This window comes from Uranotaenia lowii, chromosome 2, assembly GCF_029784155.1.
Source record: "Uranotaenia lowii strain MFRU-FL chromosome 2, ASM2978415v1, whole genome shotgun sequence".
NCBI classification, from domain to species: domain Eukaryota; kingdom Metazoa; phylum Arthropoda; class Insecta; order Diptera; family Culicidae; genus Uranotaenia; species Uranotaenia lowii.
The window spans coordinates 117,006,379-117,022,846 of record NC_073692.1 but is presented as its reverse complement, the minus strand read 5'-3'; the positions used below and the strand labels follow the sequence as shown (position 1 = coordinate 117,022,846).

At 34.6% G+C, this 16,468-nt stretch overlaps 1 protein-coding gene across 1 annotated transcript in view; it reads left to right on the top strand.

The window, feature by feature from the left end:
- The window catches only part of LOC129746796 (phospholipase A1 member A-like), a 31,900-nt gene extending 15,646 nt beyond the window's left edge, over positions 1-16,254 (top strand). Inside the window, exons 3-8 of the mRNA XM_055740676.1 lie at positions 8,595-8,740; positions 9,284-9,399; positions 9,647-9,773; positions 9,981-10,172; positions 14,904-15,102; positions 15,176-16,254. Of these exons, the coding sequence (XP_055596651.1) occupies positions 8,595-8,740; positions 9,284-9,399; positions 9,647-9,773; positions 9,981-10,172; positions 14,904-15,102; positions 15,176-15,233 (838 nt within the window). The 3' untranslated portion in view covers positions 15,234-16,254. The remainder of the gene's footprint in view (positions 1-8,594; positions 8,741-9,283; positions 9,400-9,646; positions 9,774-9,980; positions 10,173-14,903; positions 15,103-15,175) is intronic.
- The last annotated feature ends 214 nt before the right edge of the window (positions 16,255-16,468 follow it).

Genomic DNA, 16,468 nt, shown 5'->3' with positions numbered 1-16,468 from the left:
AAATTAATCATCCGCAGCAGCTATCAGTCTATGAAAAAGGAAAATCAACTGTGTGTGCGATAACATCATCGATACCCAGTCAGTAGCATGGATACCAAACCAACCCAGAGTGCCCATTCAAGATCAATGACCAAACTAACTGAAAGTGAATTTGCGGTAACGAGCCTGCTCGAGCAGTTTATGTTAGTAGGTACAAGTTCAGTTTTTTCCTCCCTAAACCTGATTTAGGCTCCCACAGCTGCTGATTGCCTTATTTCATGAATGAAATTCCTTGGAATTGAATTTTTTTTTCAAAATAATTACAAAATTCTTTTCCAATTATTGATCTGCTATCGAAGTCTTGACTCTGGAATCCTGAAAAACAATATTTTTCATTCATTAGAACCAACAAAATCGAAAAGATGGCCCCATGTTCAACATATGGCTTGTTGCAGTATAGTTATTTATTTTCATCAAAATTCTATTCATACGGTTTCAAGACGTACATGGAATGACTTCAACCTCTTCCTTCCATGTTTCAGCTTCCATTGATGCATAAATCGTGCAAGTCGTGATGCAGTATCTGCGATGAGGCACAGCATCGAACATTTGCTTAAGTGACATTTTAAAAACAATGCAAGAGGTATGTTTTCGCTCTTTCGAGCTCCATCTCCTAAAATGCTGGGGAAGTTGTTCGAAATCTTCCACAATCGACTTTGGTGCTTCAAACCTTATTGAAGGGATATTTATTGTGAATATTTTAAATCTCTTTATGGTCACGTGCTTTGCTGCCACAAAGATTTCATACCTTTGGAAATGCACTTACCATCTTCATGTGAGTTTGAGTGAAGTTTCTTAATATTCCTAAAGTATATTTTTATGTTGAAAATAACTCAAGACAAAACCGAAAATTCTTCAAAGTTTTTATTTCTTTTTCTCGAAATCTGATATAGTTTTTAAAAACTCACAAACCTCTTTCTTCACTGCTCCACCGATACTTTCTCCCCCCTTCTCAGAAGTTATATTGATTAAAAACTTTCATATCGATATCGATATCGCAATAGAGGTGTTTTTAACAGCTGGTAACTGATTGAACATTCTTATTACATAGTCTGTTATGAGAGAAAACACCCTCATACCTGTAGGCCTCTTTTGGGATTCAAAACCAAAAGTTTTCTTGGCGATACCGGGAATCGAACCCAATACGCCTGGCATACCAAAACCAAACTCGAGCCAGCCTATCCCACATCAGCGCTTCAAAATTTGGAGAAATTATGTAAAAACATACATTCTAGTATTTGGCCAATTTTTATCAAAATCAATCAACGCGATAAAAAATTAAAGCGGATTGAATGAGAGATTGGTTTCGGGGTATCAGGCGTTTTCCTTATTTTTTATGGTTGTATGTATGGAATTAATGTTTTTGCGTTCTCTTCTTCGTAGTTGGAATTTTTTAATTTGATTCAAGATGATATTGATGGTTTGACTTATGTAGTGTTTCCTACAGATCGAATCTATGGATGTATGGAATCATACATCCTTCCATAGGAATGAAATCGCCTCCCAAGTAACAGCTTGGGAGCTTGGGAGCTTTGTTATGGTTAGCAAAATTTCGTTAGGACTATAGCATTTATCTTCATAAAAAGCCAAAGCGCACTTTATAACATCACCTGGACTCTAATAAAAGCCAAAATCAGGCTATTTGGCTCTATCCTAGAAACGTCATCATAACCAATCATTGGTGATCACCAAAGCTTTTAAAAAGCTATTATTCAAAATGTTAGCAATTTTTGTTTTTTTTTCTGTGAGTTCTCGGATTTTTTTTTTTAATTTTTTACAGAAGCAATGGTTGATGAATGATAATTGCATTATTGAGATATGATCTGGTAAAATTAATAGCCAAATATTATGATCATCTTTCCTACTTCAAGATTTTAGAAAAAATGTGTATTAAATAGCATCTTAAAATAAATACGCCTCGTCAAATCTTATGGTCTATCATGATGGAATTTATGGAAAATAGGCCTGAACAAATATTTTCAAATACTCGCATTGTGAATCCATCAACATGGCGTCATTTTGTGACCTTCGATTTTGCAACCAACATGGCGTTAGTAAATTCAAGCTTTTTATGGTCAGATAAATGGCTAATTAGTTTTATAATGGCCATGAGAGCCATACAAAAAGCTTAAATTTGACGTTTCTCTCGCAAGCCAACCAACTGCACGCTTTGTATGAGTTCCTCATTTCTGAGTTTTTAATCATTAGTACAGTGAATGAGGATAAACTTTTTGAATGAAAAGGGATTGGTTGTGAATGACCTGTGGAATAAACCATGAGTTGAAGTTTGTCTGACGCCATCTTAAATCCAAGATGGCGGCTTCCGCTGAACTTTAAAAAAGGTTGTAAATGACTTAAAATCGCATGAAACCCCAACAATATTGGTATTGGGTGAAAGGGCTATACGAGTAAAAGTCAAATTTCGTCTACTCGTTGATCCCTTTCAACTATTACCCATATTGTAGGAGATGACGCCTGATAGCGAAATTTATCTTCTACTCGTTCATCTTTTTCAACCTTTACCCATAGTGTGGGATTTTATGCGATTTTCATTGATTAACAGCATTTTAAAGTTCAGTGGAGGCCAGATAGCGAAATTCAACTTCTACCGGTTGATCTCTTTCAACTTATACCCCTATAATATGGGTATTATGCGATTTTCAGTCATTTAAAGTATTTTCAAGTTGAGTTATATCCGCCATCTAGGAATTTAAGATGGCGACGGACAACGAAACTCGACTCATTTATCACTTTCACCCAATAACCATATTGTGAAGGTTTCAGGATATTTTCAGTAAATTACAGTTTTGGAAATAAAATCGGAAGCCGCCATCTTGGATTAATGATAGCGTCAAGCAAAAAAAAATATCCTAATATTTTGGCCCTTTCACTCAATACTCATGTTGTAGAGATATTCATACCACTACCGTTAATTTGAAGTTTCCAATGATTTTTATATATTTTATCTATTTTCACTCAAAACCAACACACATAACTATTAAAAAATGTATAAAAATGGGAATTCCAATTCAAATATGTGCTATCTAACCCAAACGTGTCCTGTTTTTACATCTTGATCGGGAACTGTCACTAAGTTTTATGGCGGTTTAATAACCATGCACTGAGTGTAATTATAGAACGTACAAAAGAAAGCTTGGAGCAAACTTCAGAGTTTGTGTTTTATTTTAGTTTAAACAGAGCATTCATAACTCTTTCAAAAGAAATAAAACAGTATGTATAATTAAAGCTTTATTAGCTTTTTCAAAACTATCTGTAAACATATGGTCATTCAAAGAATATAAGCATTTTGCATGACCATAATTAAACCGTCATAAATCGAGCTGCACAAAAAATGCCATCATTAAACCATAATAAAACATCCTAATGCTAGTTAGCTTAATCTGTGTTACTTCGGCTGGTACACCGAAACCAACCGCTTCAACTTTAAATCGATTTTGATAAAATTTGGCCACATACTAGAAAGTACTTTTTTACATAACCTCACAAAATTGAGATGAAATCGTAAAATGTGACATAGTTACAGCTTATCATGCGATGAAATTTCAATTTTCTCTACTTTTACTCAAATAGCTGTATCTTTCTTCCCAGTGCCCGCAAAATGTTCGAAAATCATTGAATGAAGAGTTTATAAGTATATCTAGCTTGTGTGAAAGTTTCATGAAAAAAATTTCAATTGTAAGAGAAATGGCAGTCTGCCAAAGTTGGAAATTTGTGCGCTGCTCTGCGCGATTTCATAAATTTTTTAAACGCAAATTTTGTAAACAAGTTTTGTCAACAATAAAATTCATGTCTCTGAGAAACTGACGTTTTTAGGTATAATCTCTCAATTTCCAGTGGTAAAGAAGATAAAATGATGTTTTTATGGTATAACGTTCACTAATTGATACTCTATAAGGTATGATGTGATTTTCTGATGGAAATTATACCACCCACGCACAAAGCAGAATGTATTCATGTGTACCCCATTTCGATATTGGCACAAATTTTCATCGTAAAAACAAAAAAAAATCAGCACGGTCAAAATCCATTTTCTTGAGGAAATAAAAAAAAATATGAATAGAAGTCTTCAGAAACATATAAAAAAAAGTTTTTTTTATGAGTGAATAATTGAAAGTTCTCGTCGATTTTGTTTTGCGAGTACAAACGTATAATGATTTAAAAAATCACGATTTTTTACTATCATCGGATATCTGGAAAACAAGTTCCCCTTCATGACCCCACTCTCATTTTTACTTGAAAATCTCAATTGGGGTCATATTTTTCTAGTAATACAGGTATCAGGTATCAGAAAGGTGGTGGCTCAATAGAGGCACGTTATCCAAACTAACGGTAAAATTGTGCCTGGCCTTTTTTTTATAAATTTCATCATTTAACTGAAAAAAAATATAACCCAATATGGACTTATTATTAAAATTATAGCAGAAAGCATAATCCACAGAGGGATATTTGAGCATGAGAGCTGTTTTCCATATCAGGTAATGTTCAATTTATCTGATCTTAATGTAGACAAAGAGAAGTCTACAGTTAATTGGAGTTAATTGGATTGGATTCATCCAAAGGATTTCATTTCATTTTATGATTTTATTTTTGAAATTTATTTTAGTTCTTTATTTATTTAATTTTCTTATTAATTTTTATTTATTTTATTTTTTCATAATTAATTTATTTTCATAAAAGTATAAAAATTTCAGAACAGAAAGAAAATAAAGTTTTATACATTTCAGTTATTTATTTTTCACTTGTTTTCTCTTTGATTTGTAAAAAGTTTTTTATAAACTCTACCAAATGAAAATTTAATTATTTACTGTTTCCAAAACTTTGGCCGATTCGTCATCAGTAGATAACACTGCTCGATACTTGCTGTTCTGGAGGGGTATAATTTTTTACCCTCCAGAACTTAGTGTTTATGTAAGATTTGTTTAGCTTTGCAATGCTTTTCAGAAGAATCTCTGCGCCATTGTGGCCGCTGAGGTTCAGTTCATTTGAAACTGTTATAATTCCCTTACGTGATGGAGGCACAGGTGTGGACGGCAGGACAATCAAGTCCTTGAAACTGCCGTTGGCTTTCAAGGTGTCTAAAGATCCTTTAAGCCAATTGAGGCTCTCCGCATCCGCGGCGTGAAACCAAGCGATTCCTGATAATGAGCCACACCCATAAAAACGAGGTTGGTGGCACACATCAGGAACCTCTTGGTGGAGATTGATAAGAACCGATTTCAGGTCGTCGAAAAACGCTTCATCAATGTCACCATCCTTTCGTTTTAAGGTGACCTTTAAGTCAGCAGGAAGGGCCATCCGTTGCCTTTTATCAAGATTCTCTGCTGGAGAAATGGCAGAGCGTTTTTTTGTTGCCGATGACGGACTCGCCAGAAGAGTATTTTCCAAATCGGAATCTGTATAGGATAAAAGAAGTTTTTTTCCTTTAGTTAAAAACAAAATGCTTTTTGCAACAAGATAATGGCTTGCTTCAGAATTAACGAATAAAATTCGAATATTTATAGATGTTTTGAAGTAACTTACCAGAGCTGTTCGGCATTTCAAAATCTTTTGGCATTACGAAGGGTTTTTTTTCCCTTATAGCGAATAAAAACGCGACTTCACTGTGGCTACAGAAATCACTAAATGATTACTCGAGGTCAGTCACCTTATGAAGCTTCGACATTGACTACATACGACAGTGAAAATATGAAATTGCACACACTACTATTGTAAAAAAAAAGCGCGAAAATCAGTATATAAGAATATAGGATACACGTCATTTTGTAAACTTTATTTTGGTCTTCTCACGGAAATTTGATTGTAATTTATATTAAAATATTTTTTTTTGTTTTAAAACTGACAATTTAAAATTGCATGAGGTTTGTTGTTGTAAAACATAAATAGAAAATAAGTCGTACAATTTCAGTAAAATTTAAATTTCAACATCGAGAGAATGTATGATTCTAAGACCAAATTATTCTTAGAAGTGTTTGTAAAACACGATTCCTACGAACGATGAATGCTTACACTTATATTAACTGTATTATAACGTAGTAGAAGATACATAAGATACATCCTATTTGTGTATTGTTGTAACTTCACGATGAGTTATCATTTTTCCACACTAACCAAAACATGTATTAAGATAAATGTGAGTGCTTGAGGCACTCAGTTTGATCAATATTTGCGCCAATACACTAGGGAACTCACGCTGATCATACTTACACAGATTGTCGGATCTCTTAAACCTAATAAACATAATAAGATATTAATAAATTTCGGAAGAAAGCGCCTGTTGTGCAGGACAATCTAAATCCGCCAAGAAATTTAATATGCCCTTAAAGTGGCATTGAACATTTCTACCGACTGAGAAAGTGTAGAGACGAATTAGATTCTATGGCGAATTAGATTCTATGGCATGATTCTATGGCACTTCAACCACATAGTAAAAGAATCGAAGATTTCCTAAACTTCCCCAGAATTCCCCAGGCAATTGCGAATGGCACAAATATTTAAGAGCAATGGCCGATGCTGGACTCTGATTATAACTCACTAACACTTTAGTTTTTTGGGTACATAACATTGGAAGTTGTGATCATTTATCTGAACCAGGCACACATTCGCCTGTATCGGGAACTCATTTTTTTTAAATATACATATGTAGTGGTTACATTGCACATACACACACACACACTCACACACGAGAACGTCGGCTGGACCCGGACCCACTGGCACAATCATACCGGGTTTTCTTGCAAATTCTGCCAAATAAATTTCACATTTCCACAACTAAAATTATATTTGACCTGAGAAATCAACTTCTCTTTGCGAATTCCTTATCGCCATCGAAGGAACGTTAGCTTGGGCTATTCTTCTGGCACTTTAAAATAATTAACACGCGCTGCAACCCGATATTTTTCCGATTAGATGAGCTCGTAAGTAGGAAAAGGTGTGACCTGCCCAACGCCTCGACACCAAAACTCATTCTTACTTGAACATCTCAATTGGGGTCATATTTTTCTAGTAATACAAGCTGCTTCTTTTTGACGGTTCAAAAACCATTTCAGTGAACAAGGTTTTTGGAAATATTTGAACATTATTAGGCTAATTTTGGTAATGTTTTTGCAAGAAAATCATTCACTATCTTTATACTTTTAACAAATATTTTCCACGAGCCTACACTTTCATTCTTGCTTGAAATTCAAACTGAGATTAGTCCTAGGTCAAACATCCAAAAGCTTCGAATTTCATTGGTTTTTGTCAATTTTTCTGCATTCGATGATTTTGGGAGAATAACTAAAAAAAAATCATCGAAGCTGTACACTTCAAATCAGACTGTACTCCAATAATAAAATTCCTCGGAAGTGGAATTATCGGTATAAGATTGCATGCCGGACCGACATTAACAAGCATTCTAATAACTGGCAACTGGTCTTCCCAGCACAACCGGATTGCACCTATGTCTGAAAGAAACCAAATAAAACTTATCCAATAGTCCACAAGTCAGAGCAGATTTGAAATTGTTTTTTTTTTCATAATGTTATTTGACAGTAAGATAACACTACTTTTTCCTTTTTTTTATTGAAATGGCTGATTTTGAAAAAAAAAAAACGAATTAGCATTTCCTGATATAAAATTATTTATTTTAAATTTCTTAATTATCATATTTATCACTTGCTTTCGAGTGGCTACTAATTGTTCAAGCTGAAACTGGAAAGCTTTGCAATATTAAGATTTTGACTTAAACATCTTAATATTTATTTACCTTTAGAAAATATTTTCGAAGTAAGTATGTCCACGTGGACATGACCCAAACTCTTACCCCCTCTCCATGGACTAGCGTGGATATTTCCATAAGCCCTCCCCCCCCCCTCTAAGATGTCCACGTGATATGTGAACGGCTCCTATGGTTATCTATGTCAGATTGTTTGTTTGAGCCTAAACAACAAATTCTAGAAGAAGAAATATAACAGGTAACAGAGAAAAGTTGAATGTTTGAACTTGCCTCGAGTTTGAACTTGCTCCGGTGTACCTTAACTCAAATTTGTCTATTTGAAACTCAATTTATAGGCTTTCAAACGTAGAAAACTGATTTCTGATATTTAAACTTTAGACTTGGTAATTGATCATGAATTGACTTGGACATGACCCAAACTCTTACCCCCTCTCCATGGACTAGCGTGGATATTTCCATAAGCCCCCCCCCCCCCCCTCTAAGATGTCCACGTGATATGTGAACGGCTCCTATGGTTATCTATGTCAGATTGTTTGTTTGAGCCTAAACAACAAATTCTAGAAGAAGAAATATAACAGGTAACAGAGAAAAGTTGAATGTTTGAACTTGCCTCGAGTTTGAACTTGCTCCGGTGTACCTTAACTCAAATTTGTCTATTTGAAACTCAATTTATAGGCTTTCAAACGTAGAAAACTGATTTCTGATATTTAAACTTTAGACTTGGTAATTGATGCTTATGTGAATAAATTTACCCCAGTTTACAGTAATCGAAATAAAAAAAAAATCGTGAATTAATCGTCGTTTCTCAATTTATTTCCAGCACCGTGAAGCGTGGCCGGGTGGTGAATCTCCACAAACCAAAGACTTTCTTCAAGGCGGGTTTCAAGCCGCACCGGGAAACGGCCATCATCATCCACGGGTTCAATGGAACCCAAACTAGTCGTCACATAATGTACCTTAAAGATGGTATGTACAAACGGTTTAAGCTGTCCACATTGGGGGATGTGAATTGTTGAAATCCTTCAAATATCAAAATGAATTGACATTTGAATGCATCTGTAACAAAAAAAATACAAATGCATTTATGAATCATAATTTACATGTGCAAAAAATACTAACAGTAATTATTGCTCAGCTTTTCAACGGTTATATTACGCATATCTTAGTGCAGAATCAGTGTCTCCAAAGAACCTAGAGTAAACTTATTCTTATGTCATTCTACAGCAATTCGTGTAGTTTTGTATAGCATTGTCTATTTTTTTTCAATTTTAATTCCTAGTCTGTTTGATCAGTCAACTTCTTAGGTTCAATACATGTTGGTAGATATTTCTCCAAGCTTAATGTTTCATCATTAGGAACAGCTTAAGCTAAAACACCTCCAACACACCTGGAAACGTGAAAGCTTCGAACAAAAAAGTAGTAGCATTTACTACTTTTTATGCTCTCTACTTCCCCTACTGCTACTGTTTATATTCTGCTCTAATGCACAACATTTAATTTATCACCAAGCTTACCTCTCTCGCAAGTTCAACGTGATCGCCGTCGACTGGGAGCGAATCTCGCAGTATCCATGCTATCTTTCGTCGCTCTCGAATACGAAGCTAGTCGCCCAATGTTCAGCACAGGTGAGTTCCTACCTTCTAACATATAATGAGCTTACTGAGCCATTTTGCTCAGACCAGCATAGCAAGAAAAAGCTTCTCCGACTCGCGGGGTGGCAGAGCATAGATGATGATTGTTTGTTTTTATTTCAACGCGTTTTTCTTTCGTTTTTGCTTCGCTTCGCCCTGTTCCACCATCTAAACATGTAATTACACTTACCCACTAATCGTTTGCTCATTGTCGAATGCGACCCGATCTGCTCTGCTCCAGCTCTACTCATTCCTCACCTTCACCGGTAGCCGGAGTAAACACATCACCTGTGTGGGCCACTCACTGGGAGCACACATCTGCGGGATGATGACCAACCATTTGACCAAGCCACAGCATAAAATCATCGGTACGTACTTACATACATATGTTGGTATGCTTTGCAATGATCATCGAAGAGTTGTTTTCCTTCCTGGAAATTTTCGTTTGATTGACAGCCGCGACGTTATTAGATTCGTTCATCTCGCATTGCGAAACTTTCAACTATAGAAAAATACCTTCCCAACTCGTAACTGACAATTTCCCTGCTTTCTTCCCATGTGCTATCCCTAAACAGGTTTGGACCCAGCGCGGCCACTAATTGAGAAACACGCGTCGACGCAGTTCCGGTTGACGCGGGACGATGCCAACGTGGTGCAAATATTTCACACCAATGCCGGTTTCCTGGGACAAAATTCTTTCACCGGATCGGTCGATTTCTGCATCAACGGTGGCCGGACCCAGCCGTACTGCAAAGGCGATCCCATTCGTAAGATTTTCTCATATAATATCTTTTGCAAAAACAGTGACAAGTAACGAATAGTTGCAACAGCTTTTTTTTTCAAAGAGGTTTTTTTTTACGTATTGGAATGTCTCAATACAGACAAATATTCAAAGTCTTTTATCTTATAACTTTCATAAGATAACATTCCAAATTTAAGCATTTTAAATTTAAATTTCGTTTAAGATAATGTTCACAAAGTACTTGAAAGAGCAGTTTTTCAAACTATTATTTCGAATTCACCTGGAATCAAGGTTGCCGAAATCACAAAAAAATCTGTAATCCCACAGAATTTTGAGCAAATTTTCATCACAGAATCTGTGTCACAGAACACAGAGTCTTGGGAATATTCCAGAATTTAACAGATTTTTTTAATTTTGCAGGGGAGAGTGAAGCAACGTGGGCCATGGGGAAACGTGGGCCACTTTAAATATCTCAGCTGTGTGTTATGATAAAAATCTCCAACTGTCATCATCGTCGCTTTACGTAAGCATATTTTTTCTATATGTTGTTGACTTTTGCCTATAATACCCCACTCTCTCCTACGTATTTCCTAAATTTTAATTTTTGATGTCAATATTATTTTCGGATTTCTAAGTTTAGATTGCAAAAATATAATAAGATTTGAAAGGTACTTTACTCAAGTAAAATGTAAAAAAGATCAAATTTATCATGAAATTTCAATTCAAAATAAGGAAATATCGTCATAGAATTTTTGGGCAAAATCACAGAAAGTCAGAATTTTTTTTCGCCAAAACACAGAAATTTTTTCGGCATCCTTGTCTGGAATGTCTCTGGCAACCATGGTCGTGTAAACGGAGGTGATGGGAAGTGGGAATTGAGGGGTTTAACCTCCTCCTCCCCCATTGGAGAATTTTCCAAGTATAATTTTAGTTCTTGAAATGAATTTTCCGTAGCAACAGGAAATCACTTGATTCCAAAATAAGTGTTGAAAATGTCAGAAAACTGAAATTTATACCTTTTTCACTTAAGGCTTTGGGCATGGCATTTTACGACACTAAATATGTACATTACGCTCACGGATTGAAACTACTTTTAATTAGTTTAGCAATTCAAAAAAATTTTTGTATTGAATCTCAAATCTTAACACTTAAAACCCCTGCCTCGTCTTCAGAATGTTTATTATGAACTTGTTATTACTAAGCAAGTTCAGAATTTAAACCGATCATTTTAACTTCAAAATTCATGTATCGAATACTAGTTTAACCTATCAACAAGTTGGATCCATGTAAAAGGTGTTTACTACTCACGATAATCATCAGGATAAGCAAAAAAAAATCTAAAACCTAAAATCGATTACTCAATAATTTATCACTTTGATTATAAAAAAATCGTTCATGTTATTACAAATTTTATACTGATGTGAAATATTCTTCAAGAAATCTATTTCAGCCTCAATTTTTTTTAGTTACCAGTTTTTATTTTTTAAATAAAGTTTGAAAATCGGTAAAAATCATTTTGGTATTAAATTTCTGCAATTTTACGTTGCAAAACATATTTTTAAATAAAGTTAATAAAGCGATTAAACTTTCTTCAAGAACTTGAGTGATTTCGACTTCTGTGAAAAAACTTATAGAAGTTCTCGTTTTGTTTACTCTTCTCCATATTGTAAAATGTGGAAGTTTTGAGTAAAAATTTTAAATATTTTTCAAAGCAAAAATCAAAATGTTTTGCAGGCTTCAACATAATTGTTGAATGAAATAAACCCTTTTTTAAACTTTTTGTTCGGTAATGTCATAAATATTCGTTACGATATTTTCCCAAACTTTTAAAAAATAAATATTTGTATCTAGAATGAAATGAGGTATGATAAACCAATTTAGGATCAGTTCATCTCTTTCATATAGATTGTTACTTTTTCAGTTTTCAATGATTGATGTCACTCAAATCTGATTCATTTTTAACCTTATAAGCTCCATATACATAATCAAAACTAGAGGTGATAGAGAAAATCTGTCAAAATGCTGTTCCTTTGAGTTATCAATTATATTATTATAATAAGTTTTTAAACTGGTAAGACGTTTTTATTGAACAAAAATTCATTCTAAAAAATTATCTTATGCATTTTCATAATAAGCTTCAATTTTCATATAAATTTATCAAATTTTATATAATGGTTTCTAAATTTTCAGATAAGTTCACCGAGTTTTAAAAATTTTGCTAGGAAATGGTCGCGTTTTTGGTTTTATAAAAGCCACGTATTTCAGAAAGATTATACAAGGTGATCTTGATTCTCGAATTTTTGAAAAGGCTTTAAATGCAAAATCAACAACCCTCGGCTCAGGAGACAACAGATGAGCCAACAAAATATTATGCTCAAAACAGTAATCAAAACTATCTGAGGAACAATTTTTTTACATGAGCTTTGATTACGTCGTATGAAACATCTTAAGAATTCCCAGAAAACTGCTGCAAAAGATATCAAAACAACATTAAAATTTGAATTTATCATATAGATTATGTTGTCTAGACAACATAATTTTTTTACAGTTTGTTTCATACGATGTAATGAAAGCTGACGCAATATATTAAGTGTTTTTTTTTTTAATTTTAGTGGAAGCAGTTTTTCGAAAAATATTTTTTGTTGAAGATAATAACAATTTTGTTTCAAGAACCACTTCATAAAAAATTTAATAATATTATTAGCTCCGCAAATAATTTGCTCCACAGAAATTTAAAGTAATCAAATAATGTTTCATATAACCCTTAACGACATTTTATAGAGTTTTTCTTTGAAATATGCTATAATTAAAGTATTAAAATTATCGATTACAACATAATGTCAAATTAAGAGGTCAGAAAATGTAGCGTTCATTAAAGACACTAAAATTGAGAAAAAAAAAACATTTTAGCCAACCTAAAGAAGTCTATCGCAATGGACTCTTTCAATTTTCTTGAAAAAAAGGATCAGCCTTGTATCATCTAATTCCTCATTGGAAACAACCTTTGTGGTATAATAAATTTACATATATAGATAACACTCACTAAGTACTTTTAACGATCATCTCAAACTAAATTAAGACATGAAGATTAAAAGTACACTAAGGTTTTGTTATACGGATTTTTTACACGGCTTTCGTAAAAAAATCTATAGTAAACAAAGAAGCGCAATCTGATACCTTTCAAAATAATGAGCTTGCAACCCTGCTGTAGGGCTGCCCAAGGTGTGTATATATAAGAGGTGTAACGATATGCGAAACTCCCGATTCAGCCATTTCGATTTGGCTACTATGGAGTTCGTGGAGTTTGTTTACCAACAAAGCCCTCAGCTCCAACAAATCTTCCGATGTTTACAAACAAACTCACTGAACCTCACCGCGCTCTCCTCGCCTACTTACTGACAAAGTCAGAGAACCTTGTGATCTAATAACCTTGGGGCTGCCTTTAAGACTGCTTGGTTCTGCTCGATTGGAATGCCACTGACATAAAATCAAAAATCCCAATCATGACATACGGCTCTTTGTTTACTATAGGCTCGTTAGGTTTTCGAGAATTAACAAGATTTGTTTTTTTACACGGATTTCGCGAATTAACACGGTTTGAAAGAAAATAGTACTTTTGAATGGGAAATACTTAGAAATTTTGAAGTTGGGAAATCTTAGCTCTGATACTAAGAACGTGACACATGAGACCTGAGACCTGAGACCTGAGACATGAAGTTTCAGAGCGGTAGAATTTGAATGGTCTTTTTTACACGGTTGTCGGGAATTAGCCGCGGAACTGAAATAAATGGAGAAGATTCGTCAATGATCACACAAATTGTGCAGCAAATGATTGAATTTGTGGTAATTTGTGGCAATTTGTTAGAGAAAATTAGAAGGTTTGGGTTCAAATGAGAGAAACCAGTGCTCAGAGAGAGTGAAAATGTGCTTATTGTTGCAATTTGTGAAGCAGTTGTGGAATTTTGATCATTACCACTCCAAATGCGAAGAATTCTCTCTTGATTTCAATCCCTTGGAATTAGCACGGTTTTTTTTTACGAGATACGTATATCAGTGTAAAAAGACTTTGCTGTACTTAATGAAAAATCAGTATTTTTTGCTCCTCTCTAGCAAAAAACCTTAAAATTCCATTCACGCTTGAGACTCAACAACCCCTCCCCGAAGTACGATCTTGCTAAAATTTGACATTTGACCTTCTGCATTTCAGCATGGAGCGAATGAGAGTTACCATGTTAAATAATCTTTATACTATGATTAGTACACTACGGTTCGAATCTAAAGCTGTCGTTAAAAAATTAGAAAAATGTATTTATTCATGATTTTTCCATCATAAAATTACTCATATCAATAAAACTGATGATCAAACGGAACAACGAAACACAAAAGATCTATAGAAAATTTATTCACCATCAACATGCAAAAAGGAATATCAAAATAGTGTTATGCAGTTCGAGATATTTGAATCTAAGTACAAGTACTATTTATTATTTAAAAAAAATAGTTCATAGCTCAAAAGTTGTACTGAGATTTTTTTGAATTTCATTTTCAGATTCAGCGCAACATTTGACATTGAAAATTAGGTCGGTCAATAAAGGTCACGATTTTTCAAAAATTTGGTAAACTAGTTTAATAAGACGTTTTGAAAAGTAATCCTGAGAACAGATTGATGAATGTTCAATAAAATAAAATAAATTGTAAAATAATTTAACAAAACTGATGAACTGAAAGACTATTTTATTTTCAAATATTTCCCCAGGAAAAGCCCGCTGCAGCCACTTCCTGAGTGTCTGCTTCCTGGCCAACGCCATCTACAACCGCCGACCGATGGCTTCCTTCCGGTGTGCGAACGGTTGCATTCGGAACAACCGGCTGCCCTTCCTGCCGTCGGACATCATATCGCTCCGAAACCCGCTGCGGATAGGGATGTCCCTGCTGGGACAGGATACCCCGGACACGTTGGTTTCGAGTTTTGTTGACTGTCTGTCGTATAATGATTTTCTCTTCTTTCTTATATTTGTCTGCTTTTAGCGCGAGCGGCGGTTATTGTGTTCATATGGACCAGGCGATGAATTGTCCGTTCAATTGAAGGCGCTCGGCAGGGTCTTGTACATTTTTGTAAATAGAATTGGTTGTGAGGTTAAATGTATGTGAAAAAACTAAGAGCGTAACGAGTTCATTGAACGAGTGAATTAATGTGATAAAGTCAGATATAGCAAATAAACTAATTTGAATTAAATACATATTTGGCCTAGTTTTTTTTTTCATAAACTTGAAACTGAATGGACAATTGCTGCAAGATATACGGGAAATTTCCCATACGCTAGATGCATTATTGGTTATTCTTTCGGTACGATTCAATTCACGCCCAAGTCTATGATATAGGTAGCTTAGAAAAAAAACTTCGGTCTCACTGTATCTCAACTCACTCGAAGAGACACTTAAGCTGATCAGGAAAAGGTCAAGTTCAGAAGAAATGATGCCAACATCTCCATTGTACCACAATTAACATGAAACGGTGAACTCACTAGGGTTAATAATAGAACCTGTGAATCTCGTCAATTAATTATGGTGTCAAGCCGTTAATGATGGCGCGTCATAATCGCATAAAACACCAACGGCCAGACAGCGTGTTATGATGGAATGTTTATCTTACCGACTTAACTTACCAACCTGTTGGGCGATGACGATGCGGTTTCTTCTGCACAGCAAATAAGCATCTATTAAGAGCGGCGGCAGCGTGCAGCGTTATTTAACTTCTGGCACGAGTTTCTGCTTATTTCTGCAATTGCTTTTGACACAAATAGGTAGGCATCTATAAATAGAAGCAATTGTCGTGAAATTGAATGATTACTCTAGTTTGATCTGATACAATTCTGATGGCATTTGATATGACAAGTATCAGAAACAATAAATTTTCACTACAATAAGTTCAATACAAAATGAGAGATAGAATATTGGATTTTTCCTAAATATCCTCAAAAAGGAAACTGGGCAAATCTGACTTCCGGTGTACACGGGTTTGCGATGTTTGGTTCGAGATCTTAGCGAGCCAAACATTTTTAGTTTGACAGAGATGAATGAAGTTTTAAGTTTAAAGTCTCTCTAATCAAACAATCAATCAATGAAATAGTTAGTATAGGGTCGGTGGGAGAAAAAATGTTATTAATTGAAGAAATTGTATTATTTCAAGGAAAAATGTGGAAAAGATCTGAAAATCTGCCGGCGGAGTACTTTCCACCGCACTGATTTAATATGTAAATATAAACTTTTTTCCCCTCAGTGTTGATTTTTTCGGCCTCATCATCACTTTTTTTTCGTCTA